The sequence below is a fragment of the Salvia splendens genome, chromosome 8, assembly GCF_004379255.2.
Source record: "Salvia splendens isolate huo1 chromosome 8, SspV2, whole genome shotgun sequence".
NCBI classification, from domain to species: domain Eukaryota; kingdom Viridiplantae; phylum Streptophyta; class Magnoliopsida; order Lamiales; family Lamiaceae; genus Salvia; species Salvia splendens.
The window spans coordinates 29,829,676-29,849,345 of NC_056039.1; the positions used below are offsets into that span (position 1 = coordinate 29,829,676).

At 40.6% G+C, this 19,670-nt stretch overlaps 2 protein-coding genes across 3 annotated transcripts; one reads left to right on the forward strand and one right to left on the reverse strand.

Annotated features, from left to right (window-relative positions):
• Window positions 1–2,488: 2,488 nt before the first annotated feature.
• On the reverse strand, window positions 2,489–5,870 carry LOC121746160 (protein RTF1 homolog). Of its 2 annotated transcripts, XR_006038907.1 has the most exons (3): window positions 5,756–5,870; window positions 2,968–5,056; window positions 2,489–2,652 (listed from the first exon to the last, which is right to left on the reverse strand). XR_006038907.1 is itself a non-coding variant. In XM_042140068.1 (2 exons), the coding sequence occupies exon 2, from the start codon at window positions 5,040–5,042 to the stop codon at window positions 3,144–3,146; it is 1,899 nt and encodes a 632-aa protein (XP_041996002.1). In that variant the 5' UTR covers window positions 5,043–5,056; window positions 5,756–5,870; the 3' UTR covers window positions 2,701–3,143. The 2 variants fall into 2 exon arrangements, 1 of the variants encoding a protein (XP_041996002.1); XM_042140068.1 differs by lacking the exon at window positions 2,489–2,652 and having other exon boundaries at window positions 2,701–5,056.
• Window positions 5,871–11,386: 5,516 nt separating this feature from the next.
• Window positions 11,387–13,613, forward strand: LOC121743874 (epoxide hydrolase A-like). Its single transcript, XM_042137262.1, has 4 exons — window positions 11,387–12,087; window positions 12,652–12,819; window positions 12,903–13,138; window positions 13,210–13,613. Exons 1-4 carry the CDS (start codon window positions 11,800–11,802, stop codon window positions 13,454–13,456), a joined length of 939 nt encoding a protein of 312 aa, XP_041993196.1. The 5' UTR covers window positions 11,387–11,799; the 3' UTR covers window positions 13,457–13,613.
• The last annotated feature ends 6,057 nt before the right edge of the window (window positions 13,614–19,670 follow it).

Consider the following 19,670-nt stretch of genomic DNA (forward strand, 5'->3'; position numbering starts at 1 on the left):
CATATCAGCATTTTATCCTCCTACTCATTCACCTATAGTGGGATGCTTTATTAGCCGCCCTATATAGTCCGCCCTAAGTATTTTATTTAAATATTAAAACACTATAAAAATTGAAAAAAAAACTTCATTTCATTAAAAATTCAAACATTACAGTATGAAATAAAAAAAACTACAAATTCTCAATGGCGGTTACGGTCCCAAACTTCTTCAATCATATCGTTCATGAGCTGAGCATAGTCTTGTTGGTTGCGCATTGAGGTCTGTCTAGATAGAACCTCATTGAGCCCATCGATAATCCTCGAACGTGGGGCGGGGTCGCCGTGCTGGAGCTAGATCCAGCTTCATCATCGCCCCAATCAGTGACGCTTCCACCTTCGTGTTCGACTATCATGTTATGCAAGATGATGCACGCATACATGATATCAGCGATGACGTCCTTGTACCAGAAACGCGCCGGACCTTTCACTATTGCCCACCGCGCTTGTAGCACACCAAATGCCCGCTCCACATCCTTCTGCGCAGCCTCCTGCTTTTGCACAAATAAAACTCTCTTATCACCCATTGGGCAGCTGATCGTCTTTACAAAAACAGACCACCTTGGGTATATGCCATCGGCCAAGTAGTACCCCATATGATATTGGCGTCCGTTGGCAGTAAACTCAATGGTCAGGCTGTTGCTATTGCATTGCTCGGTGAAGAGGTTGGATGAGTTGAGGACGTTGATGTCGTTGTTCAACCCCGCTACACCGAAGTAAGCATGTCAGATCCAGAGCCGATGGTCAGCGACGGCTTCGAGGATCATTGTCCGGTGACAGCCCTTGTATCCACTAGTAAATTGGCTTCTCCACGCCGTTGGGCAATTCTTCCACTCCCAGTGCATACAATCTATGCTCCCTAGCATTCTAGGAAAGCCGTGCGCCGTATCGTGCATCTTCATCAGGGTCTGGCAATCCGCAGCAGTCGGCTTTCGCAAATATGTGTTGCTATAAGCCTCCACAACTCCCCTACAAAAATTCTTCAGGCACTCGCGGCCAGTTGTCTTCCCGACTTGAAGGTACTCGTCGAACATGTCCGTCGTGGTGTCGTAGGCCAACTGCCGGAGCGCAACTGTGCACTTCTGCAACGGCGTAAGTCCGGGTCTGCCGATGCCATCTTCCCGATACTGGAAGTATTCATCACGTGCCTCCAACGTTTGGACAATGCTGAGAAAAAGATCTCGCCGCATTCTAAAACGGCGGTGAAAACCGTCGGGCCCCACCGTGGTTCCTCGGCAAAATAGTCTGCGAACAGACGTTGGTGAGCTACGTCGTGCTAACGGCGGACAAATGTCCGACGTCGAATCGGCCTCGGGGCCTCGGGATCTGCTCCGCCGCTTCACGCTGGCGCTCCATTTCGGCCAAGCATTCCGCCGCAGCCTCATAAATGCAATCGAATAAGGCCCGAGTAATGCCCTCCGAGGTACTCCAGTCGTTGCGGGTCTCATTTTTTTAGTGAGAAAGATTGAGAGAGAAATATTGGTGTGTGGGGAAAGTGAGACGAGATAGAAAATTTGGTGTGGAAAATGGAATGAGAAATGAGGTTTAAATAGATAAGAAATTCGAAAAAAAAGGAAAACGCGTTGCATCGGGCGTGCTATCGTCCGCGTCGCCAGCAATGGGGCGGACGATAGCACGCCTGATGCGTGTTCCGACGACATCGTCCGCGGACGATGTATAGGGCGCGGACGATGCATTGGATATCGTCCTCATGGCTATAGTGGCGGGCGATAACCCGTCCGATGCATCGGGAGGTGTGGATGCTCTTATGTATCACAATTCACAATTAAGGCCGTTGTTGACATCCAACAATTGTTGTAGACTTTTTGCCGAGGACAAAACTGTAAAATGTTAAAAACTTAGTGAAACAAACCAATAGTAACAATAGTTTTTAGTTTGGGGAAAGGAAGGAGTGCTGAAATTGGATTCTAGACCTCTCTATTAAAAACCTGTAATTTATAAACTTAAGAAATGAGTAGCTAATTACTAAGTACTACATGAAAACATAACTTTAATCTATAAATTTAAAAGTTTGTACTTTCAACTTTTACTGCATGCGGACATACTCTTAATTTTATATCATTCAATACTAGTATTTGTTTCTGGGAGATGATCCATTTTAAAACTCTTCTTAAAATTAGAATAAAAATATATCAGTTCATAAATACACTAATAGCTGTAGGCATCATAAAATGTATCAATTCCTAACTTAAAATCTCTTCTTCACATAGTTATCAAAGAGAACCATTGGTTTGTTTAGTATGGCTATAAATGCAAATAAAAATTAGGTTATTTTACTAAAATATTTGAGTGTAAATGCAAATAAATGTACGGAAAAGATTAAACTAGAGAAAATTACAGCTTTCATTGGCTCACCTCAGACCCAGCCCAATCAAGCTTGCTAATAATACTCAGATGACCAAATCCATGGATGGTTCTAGGTCGAGCCAACATAAACCTAGACCAGGCCCAGGTCAAGACTCAAGCCTATACAAGATCAAACACCTAGGCCAGGCCAAGTTCGATAAAATCACAGGCTTAGCCGGGTGGTTGAGACTCAAGCCTACCTTGTGGTGGACACACACAAGCATAGAGTAGCTCAGTCCAGTTGACAATTCTTCATACACGATGACAACCATATGAATAATCAGCAAGAAGCTTTGCACTGGTAGGCAAAAGGCAAAGTAAAAGCAATGAAGGTATATTGAGCAACCATGTCTTCTTACAATCTATGTAAAACTGTGGCGCTAACAATCTGCTTTCATCTAAGAAGCAGTCTCATACTAATGCAGTATAACCTGATAACTTATATCATGGTCAAAATTTGGATTAAAATGTCCGAACAGAAAGTCGCTGAGCACATATCAAATTATCAATAGCCTACCCTAAAATGAATTAGTAGGGAACAAGTAACAAGAGAGCAACAATTTACCTAGCTAGCGCAGGGCAAGGAAGGGTACCGAACACAGCTTCTGAGCGTCTTAAATTAGGGAAACAAAGTTTATAGGTTTCATTTCTACCCAACAGTATGATTACATAACCAGTTCAAGAGTGAGAACGGCCAGAGAGAGAGGGGCAAAACAGCCACCAAGGAGCTAAACCGCAGATTCAGAGCAGACCCCTCCGTCTCTTATAGTCGCTGACCGTCAAGGTGAGTGCATGTCTCCTCCCATCATTATCAGGCACACTTACCCCAAGAGTAGCTTCGATCATCTGTTTTCTAGCCATATATCCAGCTTGGGCTCCCTGATGGCCACCAAATTTCTGAAGCACGGCTAGAGATATGGGCAATTCAAAGTTATGTAGCATGTACGATTCAGTCCCTTGATCAACTGGAGCTCTTGTATCAACTAATTTGCCAGCATCAGCTGCTGCTTCGAGGGCCGCAGCAGTAGCTTCCATTCCCATCTCAGCAAATGCTGGACCACCTACTCCCATGCCACTATCACTACGCATATTAGCAACCGCATCATCATTTGGCACACCAGCAGCTTCCCCTCCATTGGTGTTTGCCACATAATAATTCCTTGACCTAGTCCATCTTCTGGAAAAGGGATCATATCCAGCCTCTCCAGCTCTCAAGCCACTGTTAATTGGCTTCAGCCCAGATGCATTTTTGAAATTCTCCACCCTGTTCTTCCTGTTCATTTCTGCCAGCTTAATTGCCTTTGAATCTTTCACCTGGACCTGGCGACTTGCCTCCAATTCTTTTAGCCTCGCCTTTATCCTATCCACCTCTATCTCATCATCGTTCTCCTTGGCTACTTCCAAAGATCTCCTGAGTCGATCTTTCTCTGCTGCAACATTTAGTGGCCTCCAAGTGGCTGACTTTTTCTCCTGCAACATCTGCTTTACAGTGGCTGCAGAGTAAATAAATGAATTTGTTTTCTGGATAGCATCCTTCTTATCCAAAACGTCCTGTTTTGTAGGCATGTGACCACCACTGCGCTCAACCTCCCTAACCCACTGATCAAACTCCTCTTTTTGAGGAGGAGAATCGGAAATCATTGCCATCTGCCACCTAGCAGCAGAGCTCTCGTTACCCCAAACCACATTCAAGTACTTGTGTGTTGTCTTATTGTCAAACTTATACTGTCGATCAGGGTCTGTAGCATCAACATTCCGAACAACACAAAGCCTGTAGATAGGACCAGTCCTTGACTTTCCAATTCCAACTCGCACGAAACACCCAACAATCAGTTCATCAAAGAAGGGCTCCATGAACCACTTTTCTAGTTTCGACCTGCGAATTGTGACTTCCCTGATGTCTTCAAATGTTGGCACCTTTGACTCCGATGAAATCTTGTCGTCGTCACTATCATCCAATCCACCATCACCTGTCGAATCTCCCTCATCAGAGTGAGATCCACTCTCACTCCTGCTAGGGCTACTCAAGGTCGCAGCAGCTAAAGATCTTCTCTTCACAGGTGAGTATCGGCTGCCAGACCCTTTAACTGATTCTCTTCTTCGTTTGACCAATTCATCCAATGCACCTGCCCTTTCAGCCTTTGAGCGCATGCTGCGTGTAGGCGCTTTAGGGGGGCTTCCTTGTCTGTCTTGGCCTTTCCTTTTTTTCAGCTTCTCAGTCAAATCTCGGTCGCTTCTCTTGGTTGCACGGGCTTCTAGTATCATTTCTCGTTCAAGCTCTGTAAGCTTTGATAGTTTTTCCCTGTCATCTTCATCCTTGTATAAATCACTCCCAACAGAATCATTGTCACTGTCATGATTATGATTATGATCATAATCATCTTCCTCATCACCTTGACTACTACGGTCATCATCTCTATCTGCAGCTTCCAACCTCTTCTTTAGAGGCACCTGTGAGCCTGATGGCTTTCTACTCGAATAACCACGATCACCATCAGAATCATCATTTTTGGAGTCACTTCCGTCATCAGAATATGAGCCTTTCCGCCTCTGCCTTGATGGTGGAGATGAATGTCGGTTCCTCGCAGGAGTATTTGTTCTTCCTGCTGCCTCAAGGAGCAATTTCTCTAAGTCCGCCATTGAAACCTTACCACCTATCACGGGTAAAACAATCATTCAATAAACCATAGAACTTTCAAGGTAGAAGCATATAAATCTAAAATATATATGCCCAAAAGAGCATTCCCTTGACCTGCTTGCTGGGTAGCAATTACCAGAAACTTATCAAAAAAACTCAGACCCAATCACCCAAGCAAAAGTGTTGAAAGTTTCACCACAAACAACATATTAGCAAGAACATCTCTTCATTAAACGACAAGTGCAGCCATGTTTTGGCTGCTTTCTTGCCAATGCAGTGTCACTATTTATCTACTACGCAAGACGAAGTATTCATTTGTTGTGTAATCTGCCAAATAGAATTAAAGCTCCTTGATGTAGCTAAGCACTAGTCCACGGAGGCAGCGGCAGGGGATGAAGTGCTGGTCGGTCGGCCGACAAAAAGGAAGAATAGTGGGCTGAGGCGGAGCTAGTAGAGGTAGATTGGTGAGTTTCGCCGGAAATTTAAGAATAATGAGGAATTAGAGAGATAAAGAAAGTCTCAGGTGGACAAATAGTTTTAAATTTAACCTAATCCTAAAATCAATACGGCGAGTCCAATCATCTACCTTAATATTTTCGGGTACTAAATTGCTAAAACAAGCACATCTCGACATCGAAGCGAACTAAAAATTTTTATGGCATTGATAAGCATGAACAAGCCCTAGATTTTTTATTCATAAAACACTAATACATACCTCTAATAAATTGTATTTCTGATCGAAATCGTCGAAATAATAAATTGGTCGCACTGTTTTCACCAGTAACAATTCGTTTGAGGATGGGGCTATCTTCGGCGATGAAGCAAGCGCGGCAGAGTTATTCAAAATATTTATATGAAGATGAAGAAGGTGGTCGTTAACACGTGTAAATTGATGCTAAATTTAGTTTATGGTCCTTTATTTATAAAGTTTTGCAATTTCGGTGCTCTTATTCTGTAAATATTAAAATTTTATGCACTTGTATGAAATAAGCCAAATAAACGCAAATAATTTAAATCATACCTACCTATTTATACTGAAATAATTAGCAGTATTAGTATTACTCATGAATAAATAAAACTATCAAACTGTTTCTTCTTGCCAAAAAGTTGTGCTCTCATCCAACCATAAGATTTGCTCTCATTTTCACCATATAAATCTTCGTTTAACACTTTTATAGAACTATAATGTTTTTATAATGCATGGAATGAATTCACAACTATGGTCTATGTTAAGAGGGGATACTTAAATGAAGACTCAAAGAAGACCAGGGATTGTTTTGCAAAAATTAGAGGAATGGATTTCATATATCAGTTGCAACGGCTACTTTCGGTTAAAGGAAAGAGCTCGGTTGAGCTGATTAAAAGGGAGTTAGAGCTGCGTCTATTAGCTCATAACTGTATCAACACATCAGAACCGAGTTGATTAAAAGGGAGTTAGAGCTGCGTTTATTAGCTCATAATTGTATCAACACATCAGAGAAGAGAGATACATTATCTTTGTGAGGAATTAGAGAGATCATAAATGTTCTTTGATCCGAGAGTTCATAGAGAGATGAGCCAAGTAATTCTAGAGTGTATAACTTCTTGCTTGAGAGTTTGATTTCATTCTTTGTATTTGTAATTCAGTGGAGTGAAATAAAAGTGATTCGTGATTCTCCCGTGGACGTAGGTTCGAAAGAGCCGAACCACGTAAACTCATTGTGTTGTTCTGTTTCTTGCATCAATCCTTACTGCATTGATTGTGTTCGACAAATCGTTCAAGTGAAGCATTCTTCATTGTCGGTCTCTGATTCATAGTTTTACAAATTGGCGCCGTCTGTGGGAATCGGAGCCCTACGAGGATGACGACTGCGAAGTTCGACATGGAGAAGTTCACCGGCAAGAATGATTTTGGACTATGGCGCTTGAAGATGAAGGCGGTTCTCATGCAGCAAGGCCTATGGGAAGTCTTGAAGAGCAAGGGCGATGGGGATAAAGGAAAGGAGGATGATAAGGCTCAAGATATGCATGATCGAGCCTATAACACTCTGATCTTGAGCCTCAATGACAGGGTGTTGAGAGAGGTTTCAAAGGAGGAAACAACGGCTGGTGTGTGGACCAAGCTGGAGTCATTGTATATGACTAAATCTCTCACCAATAGACTCTTGCTCAAGCAGAAGCTCTTTACGTTCAAGTTCTCAAAATCAGGAAGTATAGGAGACCAACTTGAGGATTTTGCGAAGTGCATTGATGATCTTGAAAATATTGAAGAGGTCATCAAAGATGAGGATAAGGCCCTAATTCTCCTCAATTCTCTGCCTAAAAGTTTTGAACAATTCAAGGATGCAATATTGTTAGGAAGAGACTCCAAAGTCACATATGAAGAAGTGCATTCTGCACTCAAGATGAAAGAATTTCAGAAGGTGGCTCAAAGGGCTATTGATCCAGCCAATGAAAGTCTTAATATCAAGCATGATCCCAAGAAGAATGGAAAGAAGAAGTTCCATAAGAAGACTAAATCTTGGAAAGATAAGTCTGGGTGTGAGAAGGAAACCAGATCGTGTCATTACTGCAAGAAGCCTGGGCATATAAAGAAAGATTGCTACTCTTGGAAGAGAAAGCAAGCTGAGGTGAGAATGTCCCAGATACGGCTGATGTTACTCAAGAACTGGAGGTGGCCCAAGTTATGAATGTGACTGAGGATGAGGCTCCAGATGTGTGGGTAATGGACTCTAGTTGTAGCTTCCACATGACTTCCAAGAAGAGATGGCTTATGGATCTGCAGGAAGCCACTGGTTCAGTCTTGCTGGGTAACAATCAGGTTTGCCAAGTAAAAGGCATAGGGAGTGTAAGAATGCTCATGGAAGATGGATCTCAGAAAATCCTATCAGAAGTCAGATATATACCATCAATTAAGAGAAATCTGATTTCACTTGGAATGCTGGAGAAGAAAGGTTTCACAACCATTCTTGCTATTCTTGCTGATGGATTCATGAAAGTTTTGAAGGGCAATGACATTCTTATGGTGGCTGAGAGAGTGAATAATTTGTATTATCTCAGAGCAAAAGCCCTCAATGAAGATCAGAACAACGCAGTAACAAAATTGAAGTTGATAGACTGGCATAACAGATTGGGCCATCTGGGGTTTGGTGGATTGAAATAGCTAGCCAAGAAAAGTCTGATAGCTTTGCAAGAGGGACTGGATGAGGAAGAGCTCAGATCTTGTGAAGAGTGTATACTTGCAAAGAGCATGAAGATGCCATATGCCACTGGGAAATACACTTCAACAAGGCCACTAGAGTATGCACATGCTGATATCTGGGGTCCATCACTAATTCAGAGCATGGGTGGAGGCAGATATTTTCTATCTATCATAGATGATTTCTCTAGGAAGATTTGGCTCTATGTAATGAAGGAGAAATCCGAAGCTTTCACAAAATTTCAAGAATGGTGTGTTGAGGTTGAGACTGAGAAGGGAGGTGTTCTGAAGTGCCTTAGGATAGACAATGGGCTTGAATTCCTCTCATCCAGCTTTGATGGTTTCTGCAAAAATAAGGGAATCAAGAGGCATAGAACCGCTCCACACAATCCCCAACAAAATGGAGTAGCTGAGAGAGCAAATAGGACAATCTTGGAGAGGCTGAGATGTATGCTTATCTCATCAGGCATGCCCAAATATTTATGGGCTGGAGCTGCTGCAACTGCTGCAATACTCATCAACAAATGTCCATCTAGTTCTATAGACAATGATACACCAGATATGAGATGGTATGGGTTTGCAAGTGACTACACAAAACTGAGAAGTTTTGGATGCAGGGCATATGCACATTCTAAAAGAACAAAGCTAGATCCTAGAGCCCTCAAATGTGTTATGCTTGGATATCAAAAAGGTGTAAAAGACTACAGGCTATGGTGCACAGAAAAAGGGGATGGGGCAAGTGGTGATTAGTAGAGATGTTGTGTTCAGAGAAGATGAAATGCCATACCTGCAGCAAAAATTAAATAATGCTCGGTTTGAGGTGGAGCTGGCAGGGAATGAGCCTAGGGATGCTACTGATGAGGTGTCTGATCAGGAGGTTCCAGAGATGATTCAGACAGAAGAAGCAAATGAAAGGCAGAGATCTCATGTCATAGCAAGGGATAGGCCAAGAACACAGATCAAGCTCCCATCAAGATTCAGTGATTATGATATGCTCTATTATGCACTCACGGTTGCAGAGGAAATAGAGTATCATGAACCCTCAACCTATAAGGAAGCAGTGAGAAGCCTTGAGAAAGACAGATGGCTCAGAGCAATGCAAGAGGAAATTGACTCTCTTTATAAAAATCACACCTGGATTCTAGTTTTGAGGCCAAGACATCATAAATGCATAGGATGCAAATGGGTGTATAAGAAGAAAATAGAGGCCTTCAAGAATAATGAGGTGAGATACAAGGCAAGGCTGGTGGCCAAAGGCTTCACACAAAGAGAAGGGATAGACTATAATGAAATCTTCTCTCCGGTGGTTAAACATAGCTCCATAAGGATTCTACTAGCCATTGTTGCTCACAAAAATTGGGAGCTTCAACAAATGGATGTAAAAATAGCTTTTTTGAATGAAGAGTTAGAAGAGAAGATATATATGGAGCAGCCAGAGGGTTTCGTGAAGAAGGGAGAAGAAAATAAAGTTTGTCAACTGAAAAGAAGCTTATATGGTCTCAGGCAGAGCTCAAGGCAATGGTACATCAGATTTGATGAATTCATACATACAGTGGGATTTGAGAAGTCTTTGTATGATAGTTGTGTCTTCATTAAGAAGAGCAAAGGGAAATCTACAGCCTATCTGCTGTTGTATGTAGATGATATGCTAATAGCAGCACCAACAATGCAAGAGATTCAAGGGATCAAGAATCAGCTAGAGTCAGAATTTGACATGAATGATTTTGGGAGATGCTAAGAGAATCCTAGGCATGGATATCATCAGAAATAGGAGAGAGAAGAGGTTGTGGCTTACTCAGAAAGAATACATTAACAAGCTCCTTGGAAGGTTTCAGATGAAAGACACCAGATCAGTGACAGTGGCACTATCGCAGCAGTTCAAATTGTCATCTATGCAATGTCCAAAAACAGATGAGCAGAGAGAAGGAATGCTCAAGATACCCTATGCTAGCATTGTTGGAAGCATCATGTATACAATGGTATGCTCAAGGCCAGATGCGAGTCATGCCATCAGTGTCACAAGCAAGTTCATGGCAGATCCTGGTATGGAGCATTGGCATGGTCTAAAATGGATAGTGAAGTATCTCAAAGACACATCTGATTATGCTATTCTGTTTGATGGTGGGCAGAAACTTCATAGTGAAGCCATAATGGGATATTGTGACTCAGATTTTGCAGTGAGTCAGGATACAAGAAAATCTCAATCAGGATATGTGTTCTCCCTCTATGGATCGGCTGTGAGTTGGAAATCAAATTTGCAGTCGGTTGTAGCCCTTTCCACAACAGCGGCTGAGTATATAGCCATGGCAGAGGCAGTAAAAGAAAGCTTCTGGTTAAAAGGCATATTATCAGATTTTGGAATAGATCAAGATGCTATTACAACCATGTGTGACAGTAATAGTGCGATATGTTTGTCCAAACATCAGACATTTTATGAAAGGTCTAAGCATGTGGATGTGAAGTTGCACTTCATAAGAGATGAGGTGAACAAAGGGAAAGTGAAGATAGAGAAGGTTTCTATAGAAGAAAATGCGGCAGACATGTTGACCAAAGCCATTCCTAGTTCCAAACTCAAGCATTGCTTGGAGCTAGTAAAATTGGTTAAGTACTGAAGTTCTGCTAGGTTGGAGAAGATGATCGAGTGTTATTTCATTCAAGATCCAAGGTGGAGATTTGTTAAGTGTGGATACTTAAATGAAGACTCAAAGAAGATCAGGGACTGTTTTGCAAAAATTAGAAGAATGGATTTCATATATCAGTTGCAACGGCTACTTTCGGTTAAAGGAAGTTGAGTTCGGTTGAGCTGATTAAAAGGGAGTTAGAGCTGTGTTTATTAGCTCATAACTTTATCAATACATCAGAGAAGAGAGATATACTATCTTTGTGAGGAATTAGAGAGATCATAGATGTTCTTTGATCCGAGAGTTCATAGAGAGATGAACCAAGTAATTCTAGAGTGTATAGCTTCTTGCTTGAGAGTTTGATTTCATTCTTTGTATTTGTAATTCAGTGGAGTGAAATAAAAGTGATTCGTGATTCTCCCGTGGACGTAGGTTCGAAAGAGCCGAACCACGTAAACTCATTGTGTTGTTCTGTTTCTTGCATCAATCCTTACTGCATTGATTGTGTTTGACAAATCGTTCAAGTGAAGCATTCTTCATTGTCGGTCTCTGATTCATAGTTTTACAGTCTATGCATATTAAACTAGTGTGCGCGATGCTGAGGCGAGCATAGATGTATGTGGCTATCTATGTGCAGAGTGTCGCCGGTTGTATGCAGTTTTGGTATGCATAGTATGAATTTGCCTAATTCAATGGATTTTTAGTACGTATAATTTGGTATGTAGTATATTTTAATTCAGTCGATTCAACTTGTATTCTTTATTGTTAGCGGCAATAATTAGGAGGAGCAATCCATAAATATTGTTGGGTTTCTTATTGTTTATATTTAAATTAAGTCGAGCATGTTGTGTGAGTGATTTAAAGCAGGTGCCAATGTAAGTCGAGTAGCAATCTATTGTTTGGATTGCAGATTCATAGGCAGGCCAAAAATAAGCAAGCAAGTTCTTCTCAGCACTGTAAATGGAAGAAATAGAACACAAGTACACCCAAGTCAACGGGCTGAAGCTCCATACTGCGGAAATCGGAGGCCGCTCTTCGCCATCGGTTGTCTTCTTACACGGATTTCCGGAAATATGGTACTCGTGGCGCCACCAGATGATCGCCGTCGCCAAGGGCGGTTTCAGAGCCATCGCACTCGATCACAGAGGATACGGGCTATCCGACCCGCCGCCCCGACCCAACCAAACCACATTCGCGGATCTCATTGCTGATCTGCTTGCTCTCCTTGATTCTCTCAACCTTTCCAAGGTAAGTCGCACATTCAGATTTAAGTTTGTATTCTTCTAATTTCAACGCATTTTCATCTAGTAGATGTTTCATGATAAAATAGAATCGAATTCCGCTGCATCTGTAGTATGGGTATCTATATGTATTTTGTTCTAAATCTTGCTGAGTATATGCCAAAACCTTCTGCTATTATTCATAAATTGTAGCAGCTCGGTTGAATCAAGCAGTTAAATGAGCTTATTAGTCTAATAAAATGCTACATCTCCAAATCAAGTTAACTCTTGATACGTTCCTCAAAGAATAAGTGAAGATTCTTCCCCCAACTTACCAATCGATCATTGCAAACTTACTGCGCACAATCTATAAGGATATGCAACTAATATATGATCTTGAGTCTTTTTGCATGAAAATTCAGCTGGTCTAAATTTCGTCGCTGGTATTGGTAAACGACTCATATTCCTTTGATCAATACTAACTACAAATGCATAAAGTATTTTGAGATAGTGCAGGTGAGATGCTTGACATGATCAATTGCAAATACAGTACATATCCTAAATGAGTTAAATCTATTCCATTGGCACACAGGTTATTTTAGTTGGTAAAGATTTTGGATCACGGATTGTTTACTTATTCTCGCTTCTTCATCCTTCGAGAGTATCAGGATTTATCACACTAGGAGTGCCTTTTATTCCTCCAAGTCGTCCCTCAGCTGTGAAGCTCCATAGCGAAGGCTCCTACATCTCTAGATGGCAGGTGGTGCATTTCATCGTTAACTTGTTCTTGTTTCAAGAATCGAATAACTGAAATTCTCCCGATATATAACCTTAAATTTTCAGGAACAAGGAAGAGCCGAGGCTGATTTCAGCCGGTTTGCCACTAGGACTGTGGTAAGAAATATATACATTCTTTTCTCGAGAAGTGAAGTGCCAACAGCTCTGGAGAATCAGGAGGTCATGGATATCGTGGACTCATCGACTCCTTTACCCCCCTGGTTCACTGAGCAAGACCTCGACGTATATGCTTCTCTGTATGAGAAATCCGGATTCCAAACTGCAATGCAAGTACCTTATAGGTAACATGGAGGTTGGCACGAGTAGTACAAAGTAGCTAGTTCTCTATATTGATTAGAATTATTCTGTGTAGATCGTTAAATGAAGAGTTCGGCATTGCAAATGTGAAGATTGAAGTTCCTGCATTGGTGATCATGGGAGGTAAGGACTACTCGTTGAATTTTCCTGGGATTGCGGAATACATAAAGAGTGGAGTGGCGAAGACTTACGTGCCCAAGTATGAAACAGCATTCTTGCCAGAGGGTTCCCATTTTTTGCACGAACAGTTCCCTCACCAAGTTAGTCAGCTAATACTTGACTTTCTTTGCAATCATAGTTGATTTTGAGGTGAATGGCATACATTTTCATCTTTTTTTTCCTTGTATCCTAGAGTTTATGTTGATTACGGCACACTATTAATTTCACTAGTTTATAACTAGTGAAAACCACATTTTTTATTCCTAAATTTTGTCATAATATTACATGTGGCCGATATTCTTTGAAAATATTCTCACACGTCTCTAAACATTGATGTGATATCGCTAGAATGACTTTTGTATTTTTAAGACATTTTTAACCTTTCTCTCTTTCTTGACTCAAGGACATTTTTATTCTTTTATAATTACTCTCTTCTGATTTCATCCTATGTTAAATTTTTATTAATATAATAGTAATAAATAAATTAATTAAAAAATTCAAATTCACTATAAGGAATATTTTAATTTTTAAAATATGATTTAAAATTTCTTGAAATATATTTATGTTTTATTTAATTTATACAAATATTAAATTAGTATTTTATTATGAGTTTAAGCATATATCTCAAATTAACATAATTTTATATTTTACACTTATTAATATATTTGACATTATGTATTGGTTTAATCACATGTCAATTTTTTTGGTAGCAGTCTAACGTTGAGCTAGCCCGAAGCTAGAATATTTAGTGTTAGGTTGAATATTCATAACTCGATGAAAAACACAATCACGATTAGCACACACTCGATTAACCCGCAATCCGAACAGAGTTGGCCGGAAATCCGCTAGGGTGACCCGATTAACATTCCATGAGTATAATATTATCGGTTCACCAGTTTTTTGTATTCTAAGATAATTAATTGCTTATTTATACTAGTAATATATTAAAATTATTTAATGAAACATAATATACTGATAGATAATTCTCTACTGTTTTACGGCATTAAATTTCAGTGATAAAGTACTAATTGCCTTCCATCGTCGTACTATATAATCACGATTTCAACATGGCTGTTGCTTTCACTCACAATTCACAAAGGTTTACTACTCCTAGCCCCCTAGTAGCGCGCCATTTTAGAGCATCCACCATGGCCCCCCTATAGGGCGCCCTATGCTCCGCCACATCATCATTCTATTCTCATATCCTTCCACTTGCATTGGGACGCCCTAAAGTCCGCCCTATAATTTTAACTACTATTTTGATAATTAATTTTTTATGTTTTCAAATATGTCATACAAAATTATTAAAAAGGCACCACGGTAGAGAGGCAAATCCTACATTACTAATTAAAAAAAAGTTATAATAGTTAGAAATAAAAGACAAGTTCACTACAGATAATAGGAAGAGCATACTCTACATCATTCCCAGCTTGCAGCGCAGATCATCGATCATCCACTTGAGGTATTCGGCTTTGCCCGGGTCCTCGCACTGCATGAGGGCGTGGTGCGTGTCCAACAACGTTCTCCGGTTGGCGGTGGGCACCAATTCCGCGAAGGCATGTCCCGCAGCCGAAATTGGGGTCGCAATCAGGGCCGGGGTCGCGGACTGTGAGGATGTCGCCTTTGCCTTGCCCTTGTTCTTGGCAGCCTTGCTGTCAAGGGACGCCGGGAGGACATCGGTGTGCCGGAACTCTCATCGTTGTACATCGGCTGGCTGAGGTCCATCGGAGGTGCACCGCTATCGCTGCTCGTATAATCACCGGCGGCAGTGTTCTTCGCCCTCTTCGCCGCAGCCGATAGGGGCAGAATCCCTCCTTGGAACTTCTGCTTGTCCTTCAAGAGGAACCAGGAGTTGTAATGCTTGAAATCGTCGTACAATGAAATGTACGACGCAACCGCTTTATCGCGGGCATCCGTCAAACTCTCACTGCTGCCCTTCTCCCTCAAGCACTTCTCGTACTCCGATGAGAATAAATTGACCTGCTTCTTCACCTGATCTCAGTGCTTGCGGAGCTGCTCCCTATGGCGCTTGTAAGCGGCCGGCGGCTTGGCCTCGTTGTAGCGATCAGCGATGCTCTCCCAGTACGCTATTTGTTTTTGGTTGTTGGCAAACACCGGGTCCTCTGAAATATCAATCAAACACCTCGTCAAGACGATGGTTTCATCCGGGTTGTAGTTCGTCCTCCCTGGGGCAAACTCTTCATTCTTCTCCGGAAGCGACAACTTCTGGGCCCTTTGCCTGTTCCGCTTCTTCTTGGTGGTGGAGCCCGAGGCGGCAGCGGCAGCGGCGAAGCCAGAGGCGCGGCGGGGTGGGGCGGGGGCGCAGGTGGGAGACGGCTCCAAGTCTGACAACCAGTACGAATCCGTACTGAAATCGGGATCGTACTGGGTGTTGGAGTCGAAGGGCCGATATTCATCAGGGTCTGTACCCGGCCACCGTGCACCACCACCGAACAGCGGACTATTCGGACTTGGGTAATCATCGAGATTCATTTTATAGTGTAAATAGAGAATGGAAGAATGAATGGAAGAGTGAAAGGAAGTTGTGGTGTATATATATAAATTTTGAAGAATTAAAAAAAAGGAAAACGCGTTGCATCGTCTGCGTCGCCCACAGTGGGGCAGACGATACCGCGGACGATGCCTGGTCGAAGGCCTATCGTTCGCGGACGATGGATGTGCCATCGTCCGCATGGCTACAGTGGCAGACGATAGTCCGCCCGATGCATCGGACGGACTATCGTCCGCCCCATTGTGGATGCTCGCATCGGACGGACTATCGTCCGCCCATTGTGAATGCTCTGACTTCCATTATTTTTAGAATTAAATTAATCCAATTTTTGTCCTGCTCGACAATAAAACCTTTTGAATTCGTGCACCGAAATATCATACTACTATGATTCAAATAAGACCACTATTTTTGTCGACCAATTAGGTGGCAAAGTGTTTATTGATTTATTTTATGTGGTTGGCTTTGTCGCTAACGAAAACAAAAAAACATCTGATTCTATAGTAGTTATTGCATGAAGGTCGTGGTGCGTTGGTTGCAGGGACGGAGATAGCGTTGGCCAAGCCACTGCTCCAGCAGGGGCTTGGCCGGAGCCGGACCCATTTATATTTACCAAAGACTTAATCTTTTTGTTGTATTTTGGGATTAGAGAAAGAATAAAACTGCATCGGCGAAGAAGAAAGATAAAAATGCAGATGAGAATAGCTTTTACCAGAGTAAGGAAGAAGAAGAAGAAGATGCGGCGCACGTTTTTATGTTTGGATCAATTGGGCCTTTCTTAAATGGGTTTTGACTTTTGATAAATTTTATCAAATGGCCCAATTTAAATGGAGTAAATAATTTGGTTCATTAACTTGTTACTATTCGAAAAGTTAATGAACGAGTTTGGTTTTGAGACTAATTACTTTATTTTATTAAAATAATTAGTACATGACATTATTTAATTAATGCCTTATTATATTTAATTGGATTCACCTAAATTATACTACTAGTATATACATAACATCAAATTAAAAATAGTTATTTGAATACTATTTGAAATACATAACATCAAATTAAAGACCAAATAACAAAATTACAACAACTAAATTAGTTTTTATTCTAATACCTCTTTTTATAAATGTATTTCGATCTAATACCTCATTACTCTTAATTTTTGATTCCTCAACATTTATGATTGTTATCATATTTCAAACAACATAGGAGTATCAGATTTTTCTAATTTGATTGCATATTATTAATTTTTGGTTTGTTTGATTTATTACAAATCTATCGGAATAACAAATTGAATTAAATAAATATAATAAATATATATATTACATTAAATTTTTTATAATATTATTATTATTTTATTAAATTTAGCACCGGCTAATTTCTATTTCTGGTTCCGTCCCTGGTTGGTTGCACTAAAATAACTGAAATTAGGCACGGTGTCCATTCAATCCAAGAATCTCTTCATCATATAGAGACACCCCTGGTTTGTCAGCACAAGTTTATCACTAGTATTACAGTAAAATTATTTCTTCTCCTTCCATTTCAATATTAGTAACGACGCATTTAAGAAATTGTATGATTCCCGCACGTTTCCCCGCCTTGAATTGTTAGTAATAATAATCAGTAAATCATCAATATAATAATGTAGGATATACATCCAAAAATAACATATACCTATATAGAAAATAATCTCAGATTTATAGGGATTAATTAATTCCTAATACGAATGGATATTCAAATCGTGATCTTATCTCCTACTTCCAACGCTTCTAACTTATAGTATAACTAGACTCATCGATCAAACTAGAGATTTCATCGCTAGAGCCAAAATCCCAACGATACCGCAACACAAATCTTTGTTTATTTTGATGATCATTGAAGATCAAAAATACGATTCGACGAAATTTGAGGTTAAAGTGTTGGGGTGCTGACGAAATACACAAAGATAGAATAGAAGAAAACAGGAAGGTGGGAAGAAGGAATTCATTATTCGATTAGAATTGCATGATGCCTATTCCTCGAGAAATTTCGGAATATGGGTTTAAATTCGCTGACCTTTCGAGATAAGGGATTCTATTCGCTTACCTTTCGAAATATGGTTCCGAGACATGCAAATTTTTCGGAATAAGGGTTTTACACCTTTTTATATTTATTCTCTTCATTTTTCTTATTATTTCCCTTCCAATAATTATAGATTTACTAAACTATCATTTAACCCATCTCTCAAAAATTTCATTTTACCTCCCTCCAAACGATTTCACATGCTATATGCTTTACCGTTCTGTTTATGTATTAAGGTTGAAACTGATAAATACATTTCACTCTGCTATGTTTCAGTCTTCCACTTAGCTCTCTATAAGGAATTTATTTGTTTTGAACTGTTTTTGTAGATCCGTGATATGTTTTTGACTTGCAAAGTTTTTCCTTGGCCTTTTTGTATTGATTAAATTAACAAGGGAATGTAGAGTTAATGGGATTCAGAATCTATGAAGCCTTCAAAAAGTAGTCACAACTCAATAACGCAAAATACATAGATAAAAAGAACTCTGAAGTTGCAACTATTTATTGGTATAAACAAACTATGTGAAGAAGGTTTTTAACTTTAAACTTCTAATCAGTGATATGGTTTAGAATACCTGAGATCCTCTGTTTCTTCTTATCGACTGGTTTGTGATCTCTATCCCACCAATTTGGGAACATGTACTGGTTTGAGTTCTTCCTATAAATGAAGTTTATTTAATGCTTCTCTCTGTTGCAAGTGTGTGATTCTCTTGTACGGTAAGTCTATCTAGTTGCATTTTCATGTTGCTTGTGCATTTTCATGTTGCTTGTTGCATTTTTTGCGTAGGTTGTTACTTGTGGCAGTTCACCGCTTGAAACTTCGTATCAGAGAGTGCCAAGATGTGTGTATGTTTCCTCTGAGTTACACGAATATAGAGGGTATGAGATTGTTACGCGTTGATGGGATTGAGGCTAGCCGGAGGAGAGAGCGGAAACGTGGATTATTACGCGTTGATGGGATTGAGGAGAGGTTGCTCGAGATCGGAATTGGAAAGAGCGACAAAGAGTGGAAGCGGAGGTGGTGAAGGGTGGAGGTAGAGACGGTGAAGAGGCGCCATGAAGAGGTGGCGGCAAAGTGGAGGGTGGAGGTAGAGGCGGAGGCGGCTTGCACGTGAGAATTTGAGAGAGAAGATTGACTTTTAAGAGTGGAGCACAAATAGTTTGGAGGGAGGTAAAATGAAATTTTTGAGAGATGAGTTAAATGATATTTTAGTAAATCTATAATTATTGGAAGGGAAATAATAAGAAAAATAAAGAGAATAAATATAAAAACGTGTAACACCCTTATTCCGAAAAATTTGCATGTCTCGGACCCATATTTCGAAAGATAAGCGAATTGAATTCATTATCTCGAAAGGTCAACGAACTTAAACCCATATTCCGAAATTTCTCCTATTCCCATCACGATCACCATCACCAAATTAATATATAGAGTAGGCGCAATAAAAACCAACAGCTTCTTCTCTGGGAAATTCTGCCTTCAATAAGTCCACACCTACTTCACAATTCTCCACACATATTGATACTACGTCGCATGAAAACTAATGAAATGACTCTTCATTAGAGAGATGGATAATATTCCCACTCTCATGTCTCAGCTCCTTCTGATTTGGCAAAGAGGCAAGATATCATTCTGCGCTTGTCTCTCTCTCCTTTTCCTCTGCCCCTTCGCCTACAACGGCGCCGCTATATTCTGCATCAGCTTCCCTTTCCGGGGTAAAACTCCGCCGGAGCCGCGAGATTTTTGCCGGAATATGTTCCCACTCTCCCTTCAACCGAAAACTTCACCACCG

Bases quoted from the DNA above. Each gene is read 5' to 3' on its own strand.
- LOC121746160 (XM_042140068.1), bottom strand. From the start codon at position 5,042: ATGGCGGACTTAGAGAAATTGCTCCTTGAGGCAGCAGGAAGAACAAAT.
- LOC121743874 (XM_042137262.1), top strand. From the start codon at position 11,800: ATGGAAGAAATAGAACACAAGTACACCCAAGTCAACGGGCTGAAGCTC. The intron at 12,820-12,902 runs GTGGTGCATTTC...TTAAATTTTCAG, and splicing joins CCTACATCTCTAGATGGCAG to GAACAAGGAAGAGCCGAGGC. The intron at 13,139-13,209 runs GTAACATGGAGG...TATTCTGTGTAG, and splicing joins GCAATGCAAGTACCTTATAG to ATCGTTAAATGAAGAGTTCG.